The sequence below is a fragment of the Gracilinanus agilis genome, chromosome 3, assembly GCF_016433145.1.
Source record: "Gracilinanus agilis isolate LMUSP501 chromosome 3, AgileGrace, whole genome shotgun sequence".
Classification (NCBI taxonomy): Eukaryota; Metazoa; Chordata; class Mammalia; order Didelphimorphia; family Didelphidae; genus Gracilinanus; species Gracilinanus agilis.
In genome coordinates this window covers 154,296,854-154,320,273 of record NC_058132.1, presented here as the reverse complement: position 1 = coordinate 154,320,273, position 23,420 = coordinate 154,296,854, and the positions used below count along the sequence as shown (strand labels likewise).

General features: G+C 37.2%; 1 protein-coding gene across 2 annotated transcripts in view; it reads left to right on the top strand.

Annotated features, from left to right (window-relative positions):
- Window positions 1–23,420, top strand: part of LOC123240626 (neurotrimin-like) — a 1,333,520-nt gene that overhangs the window by 1,293,822 nt on the left and 16,278 nt on the right. For both annotated transcript variants that reach the window (XM_044668324.1, XM_044668323.1), the window contains exons 5-7: window positions 8,898–9,032; window positions 12,813–12,933; window positions 20,960–21,111. In XM_044668324.1, the coding sequence (XP_044524259.1) occupies window positions 8,898–9,032; window positions 12,813–12,933; window positions 20,960–21,111 (408 nt within the window). The remainder of the gene's footprint in view (window positions 1–8,897; window positions 9,033–12,812; window positions 12,934–20,959; window positions 21,112–23,420) is intronic.

Below are 23,420 nucleotides of genomic sequence, written 5' to 3'. Positions count from 1 at the left end.
ACCTGCGTGGCTACTTAGACACAGCAATAATATACCAGACTTTCTATAAGGGCAGAGCCCTGGCATCTACCTATATCTTTCAAGAAAGACAGATTTCAGCTAATTGTATGACAGCAGCTAATGGCACAGAGATAACAGGTTTCTTTTAATTAAAGTGATTTATAGGTAAACTTAACTTTTAAACTTAACTCAGAGAGGAAAATTGAACTTCTAGAATAAGGAACTTCTGACCTTAACTCATACAAAGAAACATGACTCAGGCAGTTACAAAATTGAATCAATAACAGAATGGAATCAAATATAAAATACTAGATCAATATTTGATTTTCTCATAATTTAATGTAATAAAATTATGCATTTTATATCCCATAATGCTCTCTCTCTATTTCCTTCTTTCTTGTTTGGTCATAAATTCTTCTCTTACTCATCAATATGGCTGGTAACCTATCCCCTGCTCTCCTAATTTGCTTATGATATCACCCTTTATTTTTTTTTAATTTTTATTTTTAGAAAAATTTTCCATGGTTACATGATTCATGTTCTTATTCTCCCCTCTACCCACCCCCCAAACCCCCCGCAGCTGATGCACATTTCCACTGGTTTTTACATGTGTCATTGATCAAGACCTATTTCTATATAATTGATAATTGCACTGGAGTGGTTGTTTAGAGTCTACATCCCAAATCATATCTGCATCAACCCATGTGTTCAGACAGTTGTTTTTCTTCTTGTGTTTCTACTGCCCTAATTCTTCCTCTGAGTGTGGATAGTGTTCTTTATCATAAGTCCCTTAGAATTATCCTGGATCATTGCATTGCTGCTATTAGAGAAATCTATTATGTTAGACTGTACCACAGTGTATCAGTCTCTGTGTATAATGTTCTTCTGGCTCTGCCCTTTCACTCTGCATCAATTTCTGGAGGTTGTTCCAGTCCACATTATCACCCTTTATATCTAAATATATTTTAATCTTGGTATATAGTGTGATATGTTGGTCAATACCTAGTTTCTGGCAAACCACATTCCAGTTTTCCCAGCAATTTTTGTCAAATAGTGACTTCTTATCACCAAAACTGGGATCTTTGCACTTATCAGACACTAGATTTGTGTTGGCAGCACATATACTCAATTACGATGGTCATTTACTACTGTGTATTATGTGCCTAATCTATTCCAGTGATTCATCACTATTTCTAATACAGTAGCATACTGTTTTGATGATTACCACTTTGTAATATAGTTTGAGATCTAGTACTGCTAGGCCATTTTCACATTTTTTCATTGATTCGCTTAATATTCTTGACCTTTTGTTCTTCCAAGTGAATTGTATTATGACTTTTTCAAGCTGCATAAAATAATTTTTGGAAGTTTGATTGGTATGGCACTGAATAAATAAATTAATTTAGTTTGAATTGGCATTTTTATTATATTGGCATAGGCTACACACAAATAATGAAAATTTCTCCAATTGTTTAGATCTGACTTTATTTCTGTGCAATGCATTTTGTAATTGCATTAATATAGCTCCCGGGTTTGTCTTGGCAGGTAGAACTTTCAAATATTTTATATTGTCTGCAGTTATTTTAAATGGGATTTCTCTTTTTGTCTTTTACTGTTGAACTATGTTGGTAATATACAGAAATACTCATTATTTATGTGGGTTTATTTTATGTTTTGCCACTTTGCTGAAGTTGTTAATTATTTCAACTATTTTTAGTTGATTCTCTAGGATTGTCAAGGTATACTATCACATCATCTAGAAAGAGTGATAACTTTGTTTCCTCATTACCTATTCTAATTACTTTAATTTCTTTTTCTTCCCCTATTGCTAAAGCTAGCATTTCTAGTACAGTATTAAATAAGAGTAGAGATAATGGGCATCCTTGCTTCACCCCTTATCTTATTGGGAAAGCTTCTAGCTCATCCCCATTACAGGTAATTATTGGCTTTGGTTTTAGAAGGATACTACTCATCATTTTAAGGAAATCTCCATTTATCCTCATGCTTTTAAGTATGTGTGTGTTTTTAATAAAACTTTTACCTTCTGTTTTAGAATCAATACTGTGTTTTGGTTTTAAGGCAGAAGAATGATAAGGGCTTAGACAATGGGGGTTAAGTCTCAAGGCCTGGCTCTCAATCCACTAAGATACCTAGCTACCCCCTTTCTAGAATTTTCGAAAGGAATAGATGTTGCGTTTTGTCAAAAACTTTTTCTGCATCTATTGAAATCATAATATTTTTCTTGTTTTTGTCATTGATATGGTCCATTATGCTGCTAGTTTTCCTAAAAATGAACTAGCCCTGCTTTCCTATTATCAGTACTATCTGGTCATAGTGATGATCTTTGTGATGTGTTGTTATAATCCCTCTATTATTATTTTACTTAAAATTTTTGCCTAATTTTCATCAAACACTGTTTCTGTTGAGGTTGTTCTCCTAAGTTTGAATCTATGCTGAATGATGACCTCTAGCCATAGTAGAGTGATGGGTGAGAAAGGTACCAATCAGAGAGTTCCTGTTCTTAGTGATGGTTTAGTGAAAGATATTCTTCTAAGGCTCCTGTAAATGAAATTTTATGTCTTGCCATTCCTCTCCCACTTCTGCTGGGTGAGGGTAAGTTCTAAGAATGGCCTGTCAACAAGCACAGATTTTTAAAAGTGCCTGGTGTATCCATTAGCCTGTCACCCTCAAGAAGATTAAAAATTAGATATGGACAATAATACTATATATTTGGAGATCTACGGTCGCTAATTCAGTGGAAAGCTGGCAGTTGAATAGCTAATGTGCAGGTGTGAGGTATCATACATGTAAGATGGCAACTTTTAGTAATTATGCCTCAGGGATAATTACTGATTGATATAAAGAATCTCATCAGAAGATAACTGATGCTGACAATTATCAGAATGATTATTCTATTAATCCAAAGAGTGATAGCCCCACTGGTGTTTTTTTTTTTGGAAGACACACTGCTTGTCTAGGAGAATTGAATAAATTAATTTGGGGGGGCATAACACTGCTTACTGCACTTTCTCTCATCTCATATCTGAGTTTGCTGTGATCCTTTTTAGTTTTCTTTTGTGAGACTCTTTTGGAGAGAGTGAACCCTGTATAGTTCTGTCTGAAGAGAGTGGAAATCTCAGTAGACAATCTGATTTTTTTCTGGACATGTGTCTATGTAGTTATAGGAGTGAATTAGAAGCACTCCCTGAGTCAGAGAGTTTATTATGGAAATTTTTCTGTAAGTATAACCATATCTAAGTCTTCGAGGTAGGTACTTTCCTGAGAGCTTGCTCTGAGGTCTTTCCTTCCTTTCAATTGAAGAACTGTACCACAGAAGAAAGCTAAAAATACAATTGCCCGAGAGATAGCTTTCATATCAAATCCATGAGCCCATTATCAGACCTCTGTTCTCTTCAGCTCCCCTACAATATACATATAGAAGAATAGGACATCACAAGAAAGTCTTATTCTCCAAGGTATATAGGAGATAAGACACACCTTCCCTGGCCCATTGACATCTAATTTTCCCTAACTAGGCAAGAGCAAGACAAGTATACCTCACAACACAAAGAAAGAATGGGAAAACCACTAGATGTTGAAGAGGAAGGTTTTCTTGGTAGGTCATGTCCTGCAAATGTGGCTTGCACTAAACTCTGTTAAAGCAGAAAAAATCCTCCACATTCAAAAGAGGGTAGTGAAAATGATAACCAGCAAAGGGAAGTCCGGATATTTTTTATGGGTCAGCACTCTCTCAGCTGCCTATTAATTAGATAGCAAATTTCAACAAAGACATGAGACAGAGTTAATCTTTTAGGCCTCCCCAGATGCTAAAATGCTTTAGATTTGGTTGTGTAGGTCCCATGGACAGAGGCTCCCTTGATGACATGGTTCCTTCAGGTAAATTGCCTCATGGGTTGGTTATTGATCCTATTAATGCATACTTGCTTCAGTCCATCTAAATTCTCTTATCTTCCCCCTTCTCCATTGTCCTTGATTTCTTTTTTTAAATTTTCTTTTTTTTAATTTAATTCATTTCTTAATTTTTTAGAAAAATTTTCCAGCTTACATGACACATTTTCTTTCTCTCCCTACCAACCCCCCCCCTCCCATAGCTGCCAGGCATTTCCATTGGGTTTTACATATTGATAGTTGCACTGGGATGGTTGTTTAGAGTCTACATCCCAAATCATATCCCCATCATCCCATGTGTTCAAGCAGTTGTTTCTTTTCTGTGTTTCTACTCCCATAGTTCTTTCTCTGAATGTGGATAGTGTTCTTTCTCATAAATCCCTCAGGATTGTCCTGGGTCATTGCATTGCTGCTAGTACAGGAGTCCATTACATTCGATTTTACCACAGTGTCTCTGTGTATAATGTTCTCATGGTTCTTCTCCTTTCACTCTGCACTTCACAATTCCTGGAGGTCATTCCAGTTCACATAATTCCTCCAGTTCATTATTCCTTTGAGCACAATAGTATTCCATTACCAGCATATACCACAATTTGTTCAGCCATTCCTCATTTGAAGGGCATACCCTTGTTTTCCAGTTTTTTGCCAACACAAAGAGTGCAGCTATAAATATTTTTGTACATGTCTTTTTCCCTATGATCTCTTTGTGGTATAAACCCAGCAGTGGTGTGGCTGGATCAAAGCTCAGGCAGTCTTTTAGCGCCTTTTGGCCATAGTTCCAAATTGCCATATAAGGGGGCAGTTGGGTAGTTCGGCGGATTGAGAGCCAAGCCTAGAGATGTGAGGTCCTAGTTTCAAATCTGGCCTCAGACTCTTCCTAGCTGTGTGACCCTGCGCAAGTCACTTGACCCCCATTGCCTAGCCCCTACCACTCTTCTGCCTTAGAACCAATACATAGTATTAATTTTAAGACAGAAGGTAAGGGTTTAAAACTAATAAATAAGTAAAGCAGTGGTCATCAAAACAATATGGTACTGGCTAAAAGACAGAAGGGAGGATCAGTGGAATAGACTTGGGTTAAGTCACCTCAGCAAGACAATCTATGATAAGCCCGAAGAGCCCAGCTTTTGGAACAAAAATCCACTATTTGACAAAAACTGCTGGGAAAATTGGAAAACAGTTTGGGAGAGACTGGGTCTAGATCAATATCTCACACCCTACCCCAGGGGTCGGCAACCTTTTTGGCCATGAGAGCCATAAACACCACATTTTTTAAAATGTAATTTTGTGAGAACCGTACAGTGCTCACAGTGCGCGCTCTTGTAACAGCACCTGAAAAAAAATTGACTTTATGGCTCCTGCAGAAAGAGCCATATCTTGCCCTCAAAAGAACCAGATATGGCTCAAGCGCCATAGGTTGCCAACCCTTCCCTATACCAAGATAAATTCAGAATGGGTCAATGACATGAATATAAAGAAGGAAACTATAAGTAAATTAGGCAAACACAGAATAGTATACTTGTCAGATCTCTGGGAAAGGAAAGAATTTAAAACCAAGCAAGAGTTAGAAAAAATTACAAAATGTAAAATAAATAATTTTGAATAAATTAAGTTAAAATTTTTTGTACAATCAAAACCAATGCAACCAAAATTAGAAGGGAATCAATAAATTGGAAAAAAATCTTTATAACAAAAAACTCTGACAAAGGTCTAATTACTCGAATATACAAGGAGTTAAATCAATTGTACAAAAAAATCAAGCCATCCCCCAGTTGATAAATGGGCAAGGGACATGAATTGGCAATTTTTCAGATAAAGAAATCAAAACTATCAATAAGCATATGAAAAAGTGTTCTAAATATCTTATAATTAGAGAAACAACTCTGAGATACCACTCCACACCTAGCAGATTAGGTAATATGACTGCAAAGGAAAGTAATAAATGTTGGTGGGGATGTGGCAGAATTGGAACACTAATACATTGCTGGTGGAGTTGTGAATTGATCCAACCTTTCTGGATGGCAATTTGGAACTGTGCCAAAAGGGCTTTAAAAGACTGCCTGCCCTTGATTTCATTAGATTCCATTGACCTTTCCTTTGCCCATAGCAGTTGTATTCTTTATATGCATTTTTGTATGTCTACCTATATTGCTAAGTAGCTACTGCTTTAGTTATATTAATGGACTCACATCCATGAATATGAGATTAGAGGTTATGAGATACAGAATATAGAAATGGAAGGCAACTAAATGGTCATCTAGTCTAATCCCCTTATTTTATAGATAAAAAAATGAGATAATGAGGTGAGGTAACTTCCACCTGGCCACAAGAAAGTAGCAAAGCCAAAATCTGAATCGAATTCTGATTCCAATTCATGGTTCATTCTGCTATATAGATGCTCATGTCTTAAACAATGCCCTAGAACCAAATATCTAGCTTTGATCTAGGTCCTAGATTCTAGGAGTTTGACTATTTAGTAGTATCATGACCTTCCAAAGGCTAATGGCTAATGACTAATTAATGACTATCACACATTACAGAACAACAGTTCTCTTAGCATCATACTTGGAACTGGTGGAAATACTATGACAATTTAAAAAATCCAAGAGACTGTGTTCTGGGTAAGAAAATCAATTTATTGATCAGGCTAAAAATAACCAACTATTAATTGATCAATGAACTCTCCCAGTGATCAAAGACCAAATAAATTCAACTGAATAGATCATTAAATACAATTTGGTAGCTTATTATTCAGGCTTCCAATAGATATTCCCAAAACATTTCTAATTGGTGAATAGCTAATGAGGGGTGGTCCATCATTTTCATAGTCCCACCCCGATTCCTCAACTGATGATAGAAAATCACATGATAGTCCTTTAATTCCAATGTCTAGAAAGAGAAATCAAATTCTGCCTGTTTAGGTGACATTTTTCAATGCTTATTTATTTTAATTCTTTACCTTCTGTCAGAATTTGTGCCAAGTATTGTTTCCAAGGTAGAAAAACAGTAAGGTCTAGTCCAGTGATCGGCAAACTTTTTAAAGAGGGGGCCAAAGGAAAGGAAATGCTTATCTGTCAGTCTGTTTCTGAGGCAACTCTTTTGAAGTTTCATTGTATTGTATCCTACACATTGTATTCGTCAGATTAGGAATAATGTCACATGGCCAGATAGAAAATTTCAAGGGGCAGCATCTGGCCTGCTGGCCATAGCTTTCCCATCACTGGTCTAGAACATTGGATTTAAGCACAGGGTCACACAGCTAAGAAGTATCTAAGACCAGATTTGAACCCAGGTTCTCCCATTTGCAGAACTGGAACTCTTTTCACTGAGTCATCTAGCTGCCCTTGTTGACTAGTTTTGAATACAAGATTCAAGGATTCTGTGGAGACACACATGGCCTAAGTTGGTTTCTAACTGGCAAAATAGAATCCATAATCTAACTTTTCTATTACACTACATTGGAAGATACTCTAGGGTGGAACATTCGTTGAATTTCTTAGGCACAAGGGAATGAGTACGGAAGTCCAAGGGAAAAATCTGAGCCTCAATTCAAAACCCAAAATTGAAATAATTCGATATATTAGAAATAAATATTCTCAATACAAATAATGTAGTCAGTTCTGTAAGAATATCAAGGGGGTAGTACAAGGTAGGGATTTCAGAGATATTTCATTATTCTCAGTACCCAATCTTTAAAAAATGGCATAATCATGAGTAGACACTATGAAAATTTTACTCCAGCCTTGTGTCTTATCTCCTAAGCCTGATCTTCATGTTTGGTCTTATGGAAAGAATACAAGGCTTGCAGTATTTCTCAGAGTTTTTGGTCTCAAGCTCCATTTGCAATCTTAAAAATATTGAAAAGACCCTGAAATGATAAAAAATGCAAATGATAATGAAACATAAAGAAATCAAAGTCACATATAGGTAATTGAAAAATGCTCTACTACTAATTAGAGAAAGACAAATCAAAACAATTATGAGATATCACCTAAGAAGCCATCAGATTGGCAAAAATTATAAAATGGGAAAACAACAAATATTAGAAGGATTGCGGAAAAATGGGGACACTAATACACTTTTGGTAGAGCTGTGAACTGAACGAACCATTTTGGAAAGCAATTTGGAATTACACCCAGAGAGTTATAAAACTTTGCATAACCTTAGATCCAGCAATAACATAACTAGGTCTTTTTCCCAATAGGTACACATGAAAAAAAGCTATATGTTCCAAAATATTTACAGCAGGTCTCTGTGATGGCAAAGAATTGAAAATTGAGGCAATGCTCATTAATTGGGGGATAGCTAAATAAATTGTATCATATGATTGTAATGAAACACTACTGAATTATTAGAACCAGGAGCAAGCTAATTAAAAAAATCTTGGAAAGAACTTTATGGGATAATGAGTAGTGAAATGAATAGAACTAAGAAAACATCATATACAACTACAGAGTTAATACTGGAACAAAAAATGTTACCTCCAGAGAGTAAACTGAAAAGTAGAAACATGAAAGACTTAATTTGTATGAACATGTCTGTTTCCTGAATGATACCTACATGTGGGGAAGGTGGGAAATAGTTGGAATACTTGTGGGTAAATTCTACTAATAAATAAGTTGAAAAAATTGAAATATTGAGGACTTCAATGAGTTTTTGTTTATGTGAGTCATATCTATTAATAGCTACCATCATTTAAAAAACTTAAATATTAGTATTATTATGACAATAGTTTTAATCTGAAAAAATCCCTGTAAAGATCTCAGGGGCTCTCAGGGGTCCTGAAATCCTACTTCAGGAACTCCTGCTCTAATGATCTTGGGGAAATTATATTATTTCTCTGGGGTTGAATTTCTTTGTCAGTGAAAAGAATGGGTTGGCTGGACTAAATGATCTCTCGCTTTTCTTCCAGCTCTAAATCCTGTGATCCCACTTTTTTTTTAAATCTCCATAATCCCTGCCTCACATTTCTCTATTTCTTCCTGTAGCTGTTGGCTTCATGAGTGAAGATGAATACTTGGAAATTCAGGGCATCACTCGGGCACAATCTGGAGACTACGAGTGCAGTGCTTCCAATGATGTAGCGGCACCAGTGGTGAGGAGAGTCAAAGTCACCGTGAACTGTGAGTGGTCTTGTTGGTCTCTTTCTTCCTTATCTTTAATGGCAATGGTGTGGGGGCATGGCAGACATAAGGAGAAATCTTTGACATGGGTCATTTGTTCTATGTAATAGAAGAAGGATACATTATCCATCCTCCTGGGTCACACTGATCTAGCTGGCATCACTTTAGGGTGTTTTCAACCTAAGATCTGCAACACCTCTTCTATATGGCCAGATAGTTCAATCAACACCATGAAATGCTTATAAATTAATGACTTAAGCGGGTTAATATGGCGGCAGAGTAAAAAGCAGCTGCTTGACTTCTCCTAACCCATGCATATAGGACTCCTCAAGAAGACATAAATACAAATCCAGATGAACAAAGGGACCACACAACAGGGCACAGCATTGAAGGTACATGGAATTGGGGCACTTCCATGCTATAAAGGGGTGAAACAGCTATCACTAAAATGCAAGCTGAGCACCCCCACACACACCACCTACAGTGCCAAAGGCAGCGCACAAGAGCTAGAGCGAGCACGGGGCACCCATTTAGTCATTGGCAGCTCCAGGGCCTGTTCCTGAAAGCAGCAAGACTTAAGACCCCAAGAGACTAAAGAACGCACGGACTTTGAACACAGACCCTGAGCACAGGCTTCATCGAAGCTGCAGACAGAGATTCTGAGCACAGGTGCGGACCATGGGTGAGGACCCAGTGCAGAGGGGTGCACAACTGTGGAAGAAGCGCCCTGAGACTGTTAAAGGAGCTTTGGGCAGAGGAACAAGCAAGGGGACCACCAGGAGGCTTGACCTTGAGAACAGCTAGACCTGAGACCTCAGGAGCCCAAAGAGCACAGACAGACCCTGGATGTGAGGATAAAGCTGAGAGGGTGCTGGGCCAACAATGGCAAGCCAGAGACAAGAACCCCAGAAGAGAAAGATCAAGAAGAAATCTTTAACACTCGACAACTTTTACACAGAAAAAATCCAGACAACAGAGCAAACAGCAGAGGAGAACAAACAAGTAACCATATCCAAACGTTCCCCCAAAAATGAAAACTGGTCACAAGCTATTGAAGAGTTCAAATCTGAGATTATGAGAAAGATGGAAGGGATCTGACAAAAAAATAACAGTTTAAAAGGCAGAATTTCGCAATTAGAAAGTGAGGCTCAGAAATCAAATGAATTGATAAGCAAACTGAAGACCAGAAATGACCAGCTGGAAGCCTTGAAGAACAAAACAGACCAGATTCAAAAGGAAAACCAAAATATTATAGCCAAAAACCAGTTTCTAAAGGCTAGAATTGGGCAATTAGAAAAAGATGGCACCAAATCAAAAAAATTGATAAGCAAATTGGAGACCAAAATCAAACAGCTAGAAAACAGGATAGATTGAATCGAAAAGGAAAATCAAAAGAATATAGCAGAAAACCAGTTTCTAAAGACAAGAATTGGGCAAGTAGAAACCAATGATCTCTCAAGACAACAAGAACAAATAAAGCAAAGTCAAAAGACTGATAAAATAGAAGGAAACATGAAATATCTCACCAAGAAATTGACAGATCAAGAAAACAGGTCTAGACGAGACAATTTGAGAATCATTGGTTAGATATCTAACTTTCCATTTAGTCTTGGAAAGTATGGGCATTCAACAAGATAGAAGATTTCCAAGTATTTGCACAGAAAAGACCAGGACTAAATGGAAAGTTAGATATCCAACCACAAAAAAAATTCCTGAAAAAGCAGAAATTAATAGAAATTTGGACTCCATACTAAAGGAAATTATTCAGCAAAATTTCCCTGAAGTTCTACAACAAGAGGGCAATATAGACATCGAAAGGATCCATAGATCGCCCTCTACACTAAACCCTGAAAAGTCAACCCCCAAGAATATAATAGCCAGATTCAAGAGCTACCAAGTAAAAGAAAACATTTTACAAGAAGCCAGAAAGAGACAATTCAGATATCAAGGAGCACCAATCAGGATCACACAGGATCTGGCAACCTACACACTAAAAGACCACAAGGCTTGTAATATGATATTCAGAAAGGCAAGAGAACTGGGTCTACAACAAAGGATCACCTACCCATCAAAACTGACTATATATTACCGGGGGAAAGTATGGGCATTCAACAAGATAGAAGATTTCCAAGTATTTGCACAGAAAAGACCAGGACTAAATGGAAAGTTAGATATCCAACCACAAAAACCAAGAGAAACATAAAAAGGTAAATAAGAAACAGAGGGGAAAGAAAGAAAACTTATATTTAAATTTTCCTCTTTAAGGGCTTCAATAAGATCTAATTATTTGTATTCCTATATGGATAAATGTTATGTGTAATTCTCTGTAGTGAACTCTATTCACTATTATAGTATCCACTATTATAGTAATTAGAAGAATTATTCACAGGGAGAGGTTGGAGTACTAAATGGTCTAAGATGATAAGGGGGTGGGTGGGAAAGAGGCGGAATTAACCCTGAGAGGGAAGAGTAGCTATATCCACTGAAATATAGAACTCTATCTAACCCTACTGAGAAAATAAGAAGGGATAAACCAAGGGGAGCAGGGGAGTGGGGGGGTCATAAAGGAATGGGGAGGAGAAGGGAGAGGGAATTCATTAGGCTTTAAAAATAAAAAGAGGGGAACAACAAGGGAGAGGATAGAAAGGGTAGTAAATCAAGGGAGGGTCCACGGGTTACTGGTTTAAAACAAATTGCTGGTTTAAAAGGAAATAGCCTAAGAAAAAGGGGTAGAACTAAGAGAGGATACCAAAATGTTGGGGAGTACACAACTGATGATTATAACTCTGAATGTGAATGGGATGATTTATTATACTAAATTAAAAAGCTTTTGTACAAACCAAAACAGTGTAGCCGGAAACAGAAGAGAAACAACAAATTGGGAAAAAATCTTTATGGCAAAAAACTCAGACAGGGGTCTAATTATTCAGATATACAATGCAATGACACAGGACAATTCGGAGGGATTTATGGAAAAGAATACTACCTACATTCAGAGGAAGAACTACAGGAGTGGAAACACAGAAGAAAAACAACCCCTTGAACACATGGGTTGAGGTGGACATGATTGGGGATGTAGACTTGACTACCACACCAATGCAACTATCCACAACTTGGAAATAAGCCTTGATTGATAACACATGTTAAAACCAGGGGAAATGCGCATCGGCTATGGGGGGGTGAATAAGGGGGGAGGGTGAAGGGGAAAGTAAGAGCATGAATCATGTAACCATGATAACTTTTCTAAAAAATAAAAATTATTTAAAAAAAAGAAAATGGGTAGGAGTTGGGGGGGGGAAGGGAGAGCCAATAACCCAGAGTACAGAGCAAGCCAAGGGGAATAGTACCATCAAAAGGACACTTTTATTATTATTTAAGTTTAATGCATATCCTATTTCAAACTTGGACTGAAACTCCAAAAATTAATTCTCTTGATGTTTGTATAGAAACTTAGAACTGTGTCCCATTTTGTAGTTTCTTGTTTTTTTCAGAGATATTATACATTATAAATTATACTTGAATACTTTAAAAAAATAAATTAATGACTTAAGTCACTGGCAAGCTAAGGTACTTAAAAGAAGACTAAGGCAAGTGGAGAATGATATCAAGGAAGACAAGGATTGAGAGGGAGGGTAACTCCTGATTCCCCTATGTAAATAGGAGTACATGCGGAGTTTGGCAAGGAATGCCAGGCAGGGAGAGGGCTAGCTGTAGAACTTGAAGCCAAAGTGTAATACAAAGTTGAATGCTCTTGGTTTCTCTCTCTCTCTCTTTCTATAGACCCACCATACATTTCAGAGGCTAAAAGCACAGGAGTTGCTGTGGGACAGAAGGGAACGCTACAGTGTGAAGCATCTGCTGTCCCTTCAGCAGAATTCCAGTGGTACAAGGATGATAAAAGGTAAACAATCTAACTAGGCACCAAAAGAACTGCTCTCTAGCCCACAGGCTACAATCAGATGAATAGAGCTGAATTCTGATTAAGCTTGACCCTAATCTTCTCTAGCTACAGGAAAAAGAAAAAAAAGAAAAGAAAAAAATTCAATCTTTCCTATCTACCCAAAAAGCCCCCCCAAAACTAAAGCTTTCCTTGGGATTCCTGGAGTAGGCTCTTTTAATACTGCTGGACACAACTATCCTTGACTAATGACCTGAAGAAAGCCATGGTACAAGCAAGAAAAACATAAATAAAAAGTACCAGAAATACTAGAAAACCTGTGAGAAGGCCAGGAAAGATTTTTTTTTGCTGCCTCATTCTATTTTAAAGTTATTCTCATGGATGTATTAAGAGTTTAAGGATGGACAAGAGGACACTAGCTGGGGCTAAGAAACCACAGTTACTTAATAGGTCTGCAGTTCAAACACAGAGAATATCAGTGGGTTTGTATAGAAGGGTCAGTGACCTGTCTTAGTTCAGGCTTTGTAACTGTCCCATACTGTCCCAGTAGGAGGAAAGATGGAAGGGGTTGTAGAAGAAATCTAGCCCTTTAGCTCTTTCTATTGTAGTGGGTATTATTGGGGTATTTGTTGTGATTTAGCAAAGATTAAAACTCCTCACTGTGAGGAGTTGTAAGGTGGACTGTCAGCTCAGGGTCTTCCAGTTCCTGCAAGGGCAGGAAACATTGCTATTGTCAAATAGCTATTTTAAAGCAGCTGCAACAATAAAGACATGTAGAAGACCTGATATCTGGGCCTAAGACATTTTGCTAAATCAAAAGAGTAGAATTCCAAGAGCCTTAAGTTTATGAAGTAATAAACTGGTAAAGAAAGGATTCTCAGAAGCAGAAAGATCCAAAGAAAAGGGAGAATGTGGCCAAGTGAAAGCAAGGTTATAGGTTAGCTATGGATTTTTTAAAAAAGTTTCCCATCTTATTCAGAACATCGCTGCTATGTCATGACTTCCTTTCTTAAACCAAACTTGATTTAGGATTTAATCATCATCAGGTCCCTATGCTGCCATTAGATTTACAAATCTCATTCCAAATCAGGAGCCCGTTTTTTCATTTATCAGGACTGACTTCAGGTAAATTCTTAGTGAGGGATGTCAGATGTACAACTCTCAAGTTAGATTAAGAAGTCAAAACACTTGGCAGTGTATGGGCTAGGGAAGAGCAAGAAATAGAACTAGAAAGTTCTGCTTTTTAGCTGTATAAGGAGATACTCTTCTAGTGAACAAAGAGCTTGCTCTCAGGAAGCCCGTTTTAGTGGGTTTCTCCTGGTAGAACCAGGGAGCTGAGGTAAAATGGAGTTTTAGCAGATATCCTGAAATAACAGAACAAATCAGTGGCAGAGGTGAAAGGTAAAATGGAAGTCCCTTAATATCTTTCTAAACAACAAAATTGCATTCCCTAGTTTTGATTTTTTTGAAAAAAAAAACAATATAAAGAAAAGTAAAAGAAAAAATTAAAAGTTTTAAAACATATTAAGGGAAATAAAACTCATTATAGGCAAAAATAGACAGTAATAGGTAAAAGGAAAAAATAGGATCCTTCACCTTTTACTTCTCCCAATCTCTTGCTGTCTCTGTAGGATGGGCAGCACCATCTGCTGTTATTTACTGGGGAGTTGAAGGTAAGAAGGCATCACATGAAAGGGTTTCTAGAGGCTGCTGACATGCAGGGATTTTATGCTTCTTTTGTCTGCCTTACTCTATTGTTAACTCTCCTTTCCTCTCCTCTTTTTCTTTTTTGCTTTCTCTTTCCTTTTTCTCACATCTCAATGTGTCTTTCTCTGTCTTTTTCTGTCTTTCTGTCCCTGCCACTGTCCCTATCCCTCTCTCTGTCTATCTGTCCCTGTCAGTCTCTGTCCCATAGTAGAATATGTACTTGGAGTCAGGAAGCTCTAAGTTCAAGTCTTCCCACAGACAGTTAGTTACTAGCCTCACTTTCTCAGCCTCAGTTTCTTCATTTGTAAAATGGAGATAACAACAGCACCTCCCTCAGAGAATATTGATGATTCTCAAATGAGATAACATGTAAAATGCTTTGCAAACCCGAAAGTGTTATGCAAATGCTAGTTATTATTATCCATTTATTTTATTTCCCTACATTTGAATGGAGTTGTCATTCTCCTTGACACCTGACTTAATCAGAACTTTGCTGCTCTTCAGCACCTTGTCATTGACAAACTCTCCTGGCTGCTGAGCCTGCCAAATGATGTCAGGGAGGGAGCTTGCAGCTCAGCCAGGGAAGAGGGAAACAGGCACCAGGACACATAGGGTCTTTCCTTTGGGAAGTGAAATAACCTTTTCCTCAAATTTTAGTGCGTGGGTCACCCTCAAAGGCAAATCGGAGGGTGGTTTCTAATGGGCACAAGCCAGTTTTATGTTAGGTCATGGTGAAGGTTTTGAATCTACAGATCCAATGCATCTAGGCATCCACATGTCCTTGTGGGGATTGTCAATTGAGAGGAAAAGAAAGCAGCACCCCACTTAATGGAAGTTGCCCCACCACAGGGCCAAATTAATCAGAGGAAAGATCAGAATTGAGATGAAAAAAAATAGAGCCCAAAGAAAGGAAAGGAGAGGGTGGGGACAAAGGGGCTTGGGAGACAGGAGGCACTACACTGTGAAAAGAAAAGCCTGTGATTCCAAGAGCTGCAAAGTGCTGCAAAGTGCTGTCAGGCCACCCCACATTGCTCTTAGCTAAAGACATTTCAGAGCTGTCAAGCTGGAACCTGCCTCCTGATTAGTGTCTCTCCTCATAACACAACCCATGTTCAATTCACAGCTCAGGCTTGATGTGAAGCATGCCTCAGCACCTGATGGATGATGGAGGAATGGCAGACTGGAAAGGGGTGCTTAGCTGGCAAAAAGCAGCCTTTTCCACAGGACAGCTTTATTTACTAGTTTGTCCCCTGGGAGATGAGGGTCCAGATATCATGCCTAGGGAGTTTGGGTCACGTGTTATTAAAACAGGGAGTGATTATATGTTCATTCGATATTTGATGGTACATTAGTCTTATCGTTTCATATTTGCTGAATGGTGTCATATTTATACAGTCAATATTCTAGTCAAATGAAAACCCCTATAGCCAAGATTTTTGTTCCTCATCTGTGCCCCTCCAGAAGTTGAGTTAACCCTCCACTGTACCCCAGGTGGACATGTAAAATACTCTGCAGTTTAATTTGCCCAAAATATTGAATTCTTCCCATCATGATACCATGAACTCTTAGAGTAATGAGAGCTTTTTTTTTCTCCTTTGGCTTCCATGATACACCTCTTTGCTTGTTTTCTTTCTACTTTACTCCTTTCAATATCCTTTATTATATCATGATTGTTCCCACTATCTGAGACTTCTTTTTCCCCGTTGTGATCTCATCATCTCTTGTGTTCAAGCATCATTTCTTTATAGATGACTTCAGAATCTAAATACCCTCCCCTAATCTCTCTCCTGAACTCCAGTTCCCAATCAATTACCTGTTCATCATCTACATTCTTTTCTTTCCTTAGCATCTCAGACTTAAAACAGTTCTCATCATATTTTCCTCTAATTCTGTCCTTCCTATAAACTTCTCGTTTTCTCTATTTCTGTTCTGGCATCATATTACCAAGCACCATATTCACAAACTTGAAGTCACCCTTGTCTCTTCCATCTTCTTCAACTGCTCCTCTTCCCCTGAATATCCCAAAAGTTGCTTCAATCTTATGAGTTTCATTACTACATCTCTTGCATCTGTCCCTCACTTCTAATCACAAGGCTATCATTCTTGTATAGGCTACCACATTCACCTCTTTTATTAATCCCTGATGGTTTATCTTCCAGGTTCTCCATAATCCTATCAGTTCTCTATACAGTTGCCAAAATTACTTTTCTAAGTCATAGGTCTGGTCATATCAAGTCTATGCTCAATTAAATACCCATTGGTTCATTATGAGAAGAAAAAAAAGAGTAAACTCATTAGGTTGGAATCAGATTTTGAGGGGTCTTGAATTCTTAGCCAGCTCTCCATTCTTATTTTATATTATTCCTTTTAAAATTTTCTAAGATTACATGTAGATATAAATTTAAATGATTATTTTCTGATATTTTATGATCCATGTTCTCTCTATCCCTCCCTTTTCCCTAATATAGTGGATAATATGATATAGGTTGTACATGTATTATCATACAATATGTATTTTTTGTGTTCTTCATATTGTGAAAGAAGACATCACTTAGAAAAAAATCATGGAGGAAATAAAATGAAGAATGATATGCTTTAATCTGCATTCAAATCAAAGCCATCTATAATCATATGAAAAAATGTTCTAAATCACCCTTGATTAGAGAAATTGACATTAAAACAATGCTGTTGTATTATCTCATACCTATCACATTGTCTAATATAACAGGAGAGGAAAATGATAAATGTCGGAGGGGCTGTAAGAAAATCAGGACACTAATACATTGTTGGTGAAGTTGCAATCTGATCCAACCATTCTGGAGAGCAATTTGGAACTATGCTTAAAAGACACTAAAACTGTGCATACCCTTTGATCCATCAATGTCATTATGAGATCCATACCCCAAAGATATATAAAAAAAGGAAAAGGACCTATTTGTACAAAAACATGTATTACAGTTCTTTTTATGGTAGCAAGGAATTGTAGATTTAGGGTTGTCCATCAATGGTGCTATAAGAAATGACAAGCAGGATGATTTCAGAAAAATCTGGTCTTAGGTGAACTGTTGCAGGGTGAAATAAGCAGAACCAGAAGAGTATTGTATAGAGTGACAGCAATATTTCTTGATGAACAGCTGTGAATGACCTAGTTATTCTCAGCAATACAATGATCCAAGAAAATCTCAGAGACTCATAATGAAAAATGCCATCTGCCCTCTGAGAAAGAACGAATAAAGTCTGAGAGCAGATTGAATTTCTTCCACAAAACAACTAATATGGAAAAAGTGTTTTACATGATTACACACATACAATCTACATCAGATAGCTTGATGTTTCAGGGTAGAAGGTAGGGAAGGAGTGAAGGTCAGATAAAAGGAAGGAATTTGGAACTCCAAACTTAAAAAAAGAGTGTTAAAATTGTTTTTACATGTAATAGGGGAAATAATATATGCATTACGTATATATGCATATATATTTATTTATTTAAAAATCTGCATTCAGACTCGATCAGTCCCTTCTATGGCAGTGGATAATGTTTTTTTTTTTATCATGAGGCCCTTGGAATTGTCCTGAATCCTTGCATTACTGATAATACGTTATTCACAGTTGATCATCATACTTTATTGCTGTTCCTGTAAAAAATATTGTGGTTCTGCTCACTTCACTTTGCATCATTTCATATAAGTTTTTTGTGACCATTTTCTTTTTTTCTTTCTTACAGTGCAATACTATTACATTACAATCATATACCACAACTTGTTCAGCCATTCCCCAATTGATGGGCATCCTATTAGTTTCCAGTTCTTTGCCACCATAAAAAGAGCTACTATAAATATTTTTTTGTACAAGTAGATCCCTTTCACCTATCTTTGATCTCTTTGGGATACAGTTCTATTAGTGGTATTGCTGGGTCAAGGGGAATGAATAGTTTAATGGCCCTTTGGTTCCAAATTGTTATCCAGAATACAATTTCACCAATAGTATATATGAATCCCAATTTTTCTACATCCCCTGCAATATTTATATTTTTCTTTTTTTTGTCATATTAGTCAGTCTGATAGGTGTGAGGTAGTTCCTCAGAGTTGTTTTAATTTGCATTTCTCTAATAGTGTTTTAAAACATATTTTTACATGACTAAAGATAGCTTTAATTTCTTCATCTGATAATTGCCTGTTAATATCCATTGACCATTCATCAGTTGGGGAATTCTGTGTGTTCTTATAAATTTGACTCAGTTTTCTACAAACACATTTGTTTTCAAGCATTCCATACTCAGCCAACTTGACTATTAGCTAGTCTCAGAATTTATCATTCTGCCTTCTACCACTGGGTATTTGTACAAATTGTCCCTAATGACTGGCATGCACTCAATCTCTTTCTAGTGCCATGTTCTCCAAGAAGCCTCTTTCCCCATCCACTATTCTTTTAGCCCTCTCCCTTCTCTGAGTACCATATCCTCTACTTATTTATGCGTATGCTATATGTCTTCATATATTTAATGTAGAATTTAGGTTTTTAGATGCATGGATTTTTACATTTTTGTCCATGGATCCTTACCTAATCCTCATGGTATCTTTCATGAAGGATAATATGGCCCAGTGGAAGGAGTTCAGTATATGAAATCAGAAGACCTCAATCCAACTCCTAGCTCTGCCACTATAACCCTGAGTGTTTGACACTGGACAAGCCATTTAATTCCTATGGGCTTCATTATCATCTGAACAATGAAGATGTTGGGCTAGATGACTTCTAAGAAAATATTGGACTCAAAATACATTAATAAATAATAGGAACTTAATAAGTATTTGTTGAATTGAACTGATCATTTATTATTTTGGCCAGTTTCCTTGACAGATGTCCTACTAAATTAATCCATCCAAAACACAACCAGGGTGATGCTTAAATCTTCTACATGTACCAAGAATGCCTGTATCAACAGTGTGTCTGTTTCTGAGTTACTCACATTCTCCTTTCAGCTCTTTGCCAACAATATTTGGTTCTAGTCAGAGTTTAAACACAAAATCTGAGGAGAGACAGAAAAAAAATATTTCAAAGCAGACTAAAGATTGTCCTAAACCTCTTTCATTAAATTTTTTTTGTTTTTGCTTTTATAACCCTTATCTTCTTTCTTCTGTCTTCTATCTATATCTATAGTATCAATTTTAAGACATGACTTGCCTAGGTCACACAGTTAGGAAAAATCTGAGGACAGATTCGAACCCAAGTCCTCAAGGCTCCAGACCAAGTACTCTATCCACTCTGCCACCTAGTTGTCCCACGAAACATTTTTATACTTTGTAAAAGTAAAGTCAATAGGAGATTCTTAATTATTAATAATCCCTCATATTGGCATAACCCTTTAATGTTTGCAAAACATTGTAGACATTTTCTCATTTGATCCTCCACATACACATAAGGTAGATGCTACAATTAGTCCAATTTTTCAGCTGTAAAAAACTGAAGTTCAGCAAGATTAAATGATTTGCTCAGGGTAACAAGATTGGGAGTATCCGAGGTAATATTCTAATGCAGTTCCTTTTAAAGTCAAGTCTAACGTACTATGTCACTTTAAGATGCCTCTGATTAGAACATCTTACAGGCTTTCATTATAACCTGGGTAAATGGGATACTCTCAAAAGAATGAGTCTTTTTCATATGGAGAGCTTTCAGCTAAATTCATTCTTCTTCCCAGCAGCCCCTAAACATGCTTCTTTAGTACCATTCTCTACAGATGGTTAAAAAAAGATCTCTCACAAATGTCCTACAATATCTCTACATTTTTTGCAAGCCTGGAGTTGAAGTTTAGCTCAGCAAAATACAAAAAGACTATCCTATCTCTACCTTAATCACCATATTAAGTCCTCCAAATGTGATTCCTCCATCATACTTACCCTGTGACTCTAGAAAACATGCCCCATTACCCTTCAGAGTTTTTTAAAATATGAAACATGTATGGCAATCCCTACCTCTTCTCTCCCTTGCAGGTCTGAAGAAATGGGAAATGAAACTGGTAAAATGCTTTGAAATTTGGGGAAGAATTATGTTGCTCAGATATAGGGAAAAAAATGTTCATTTAATCTCCTCTGGATGTTTTTCTTTTATAATCTTTGTTTTTTTTATTCTAGATGACATGTATTGTTGTTGACTAGTTGACTAATTGATTATATTATAGATAATATTTCTTGTTTTCAAAGAAGCTATGTGTGAGTTTGTATAGAAGATAAGAGGACCTTGCACTTCAGAAAATATCTTGTTTTTTTAATGATGAAATTTTAACCATATCATTTTCTCTTTCTTTCTTTTTTTCTTTTTCTTGTCCCAGGCTGGTTGGAGGACAGAAGAGAGTGAAAGTTGAAAACAGACCATTCCTCTCAAAGCTCATCTTCTTCAATGTCTCTGAACATGACTATGGGAACTACACTTGTGTGGCCTCCAACAACCTAGGCCACACCAATGCCAGCATCACACTGTTTGGTGAGACAGAACCCCAAGAAAGACAGGGAGGGGACAACTTATGGTGAACAGAAAGGGAGCTAGAGGCAGAGGGTAGATAGCTTGACCGTAGAGATCACAGCAGAAATATGAGAGAGATGGGGAGTAAGATGGGACACAGACAGAAACACAAACAGGAGTATGAAAAAATAGTCAAAGTGATCAGACGACCCAAAAACAGATGGGTAAAAGAGTATCAGGGCAACCTGGCTTTGGGAATACAACGTTTTGTCTTAATATAAACCCTGGGAGCAGAGTGCTAAAAATGAAGTTGTGGGATGGAGTAAGGAAGAACAGATTATGTACGAGAGATACAATTTTTAAAAAAGCACAACTCTGACTTGTTCAAGATAGACTCACATGCTAAATGGCAAACATTCACTTTTCCTGATGTTTGCTCTAGGAGAGGTATCATTAGGGAAACTGATTTTCATTTGTGAAATACGAGTCAAAGATATTTGAAATTCCAGATGAGTTCAGTTTTCATGAGAGAAGATAGTGATCATGGGAAGTTCTCAAAAACTGTCTTTTTGGCAAGGGAGCTGCCTCAGAGAATAAAGAATGGTATGAATAGTCCATTATTCTGATTAATGGTTAAAATCCATTCATCCATTAACTCATTCATTCAACAAATATTTGTTAAGCACTTAATATGTGCAAGTCACTCTGCTATGCCCCCATTACACCCCTGGCCAGCTGTGTTGGTGTCTGCATCAGGTGAGTATACCTCCTTCCCTGACCCCTATGTACAACAGCCTACAAATGGAGATTGGGTTTCCCCTACTTCTCTCAAAGGTAGAACAACTTCCACAAAAACTAGAATCTGAATTTTCATAAAGTCCAGCCAGCAGGCAGAATTTCCAGGGACTCAAATAATGGCTTCATCCTTCCTTCAAGCCTATGAAGGTAGAAAAATTCCCCACCATCTTGGACCCCACAAAACCAAATTCTTAATTGCCTTTATGTGAGTCCCAACTTCTGTCACACTGTTTCCTAAGCTCTGGGAATAGAGGAAGGAACTAAATGTGAGGAAAGCATTTCAAAGAAACTGGCAAGAGGAGAGGGATAGAAAAATGAAGAAAGGAAAGGATATCCCAGAGGGAAGCCTTTAGTTATGTGCCTCACGGTCTTGTTGTTAGTCCTTCTATCAAAGAAGAAATTATCAAAAATCTGGACAAAGACATAGATGGCATGATTGCCAGATTTGCATGTGATGTCAAGCTAGGTGGGATAGCCAACACATTGACCTGTAGAATCAAGATCCAAAAACATTTTCTCTATTTAGATTAATGGGCCAAGCAAGATGATATTTAATAAGTATAAATATAAAAATAAGTACAAGTGCAGAAAGAGGGAAGCACAATTTTACAAAAGTTCTGGTGAAAAGGGCAGGATGATTTTAGTGTATTTTAAGTTCATTATGAGTCAGTAGTGTCAAATGACAGTCACAAAAGCTAATGTGATCTTAGATGGCATTAAGTGAAGGATGGTATCCAGAACAAGGAAGGTTAGAGTCCATCTGTACTCTGATTTGATCAGACCACATCTATAATAATAAAAATACTTTATCATTATTACATAATAATAGTCCAGTTCTGCATAGCACATTTTAGAAAGGAATTGTCAGGTTAGAGTGCAACCAGAGGAGGTTAAAAAGAACAGTAAGAGAATTAGAGACCATGCTAAAAGATTAGTTAGGGGGACTGGGCATATTTAGCCTGCTAAAGAGAGCATGTAGGGAGTCATGAGAGCTGATTTTACATCTTTTAAGGACTGTCATTTGGAAAAGGAACTAGATTTGCTTGTTTGGTTCCATAGAGCAGATCCAGGAGCAATGGGTGAAACTGTAGAGGCAGATTTTGGCTCAGTATAAGAAAACACAAGCATTTAGACCAGCTAATAAGTACAATTGTTTGGATAGAGACTGAGTCTTTAAATAGAATCTAGATGACCATTTACTTTGCAAAGGTGTTGTTTCTAATTCTTGCTCATGTAGATATTTGGATAGGTGATCTCCACGTTGCCTCCAAGCTCTGGGATTCTATGATTCTATATAAAAACAACTTTCCGTTAAGAATTACCAACCACCCCATACCTCTTAAAAGCTCTCTTTTGTGCTTACCTATGTAAGCTGTGCTTAGCTTGTGATGAATAAGCAGACAACCCTACTGTATCCCCACATCTCAGATTACAAACCACATTTTATTCAAACTATTCTTTACTACATAATAAAAATAAGTCCACTTAATGGGTAATGTAGGGAGTACCAATAGTGAGAGATCTATCGTCAA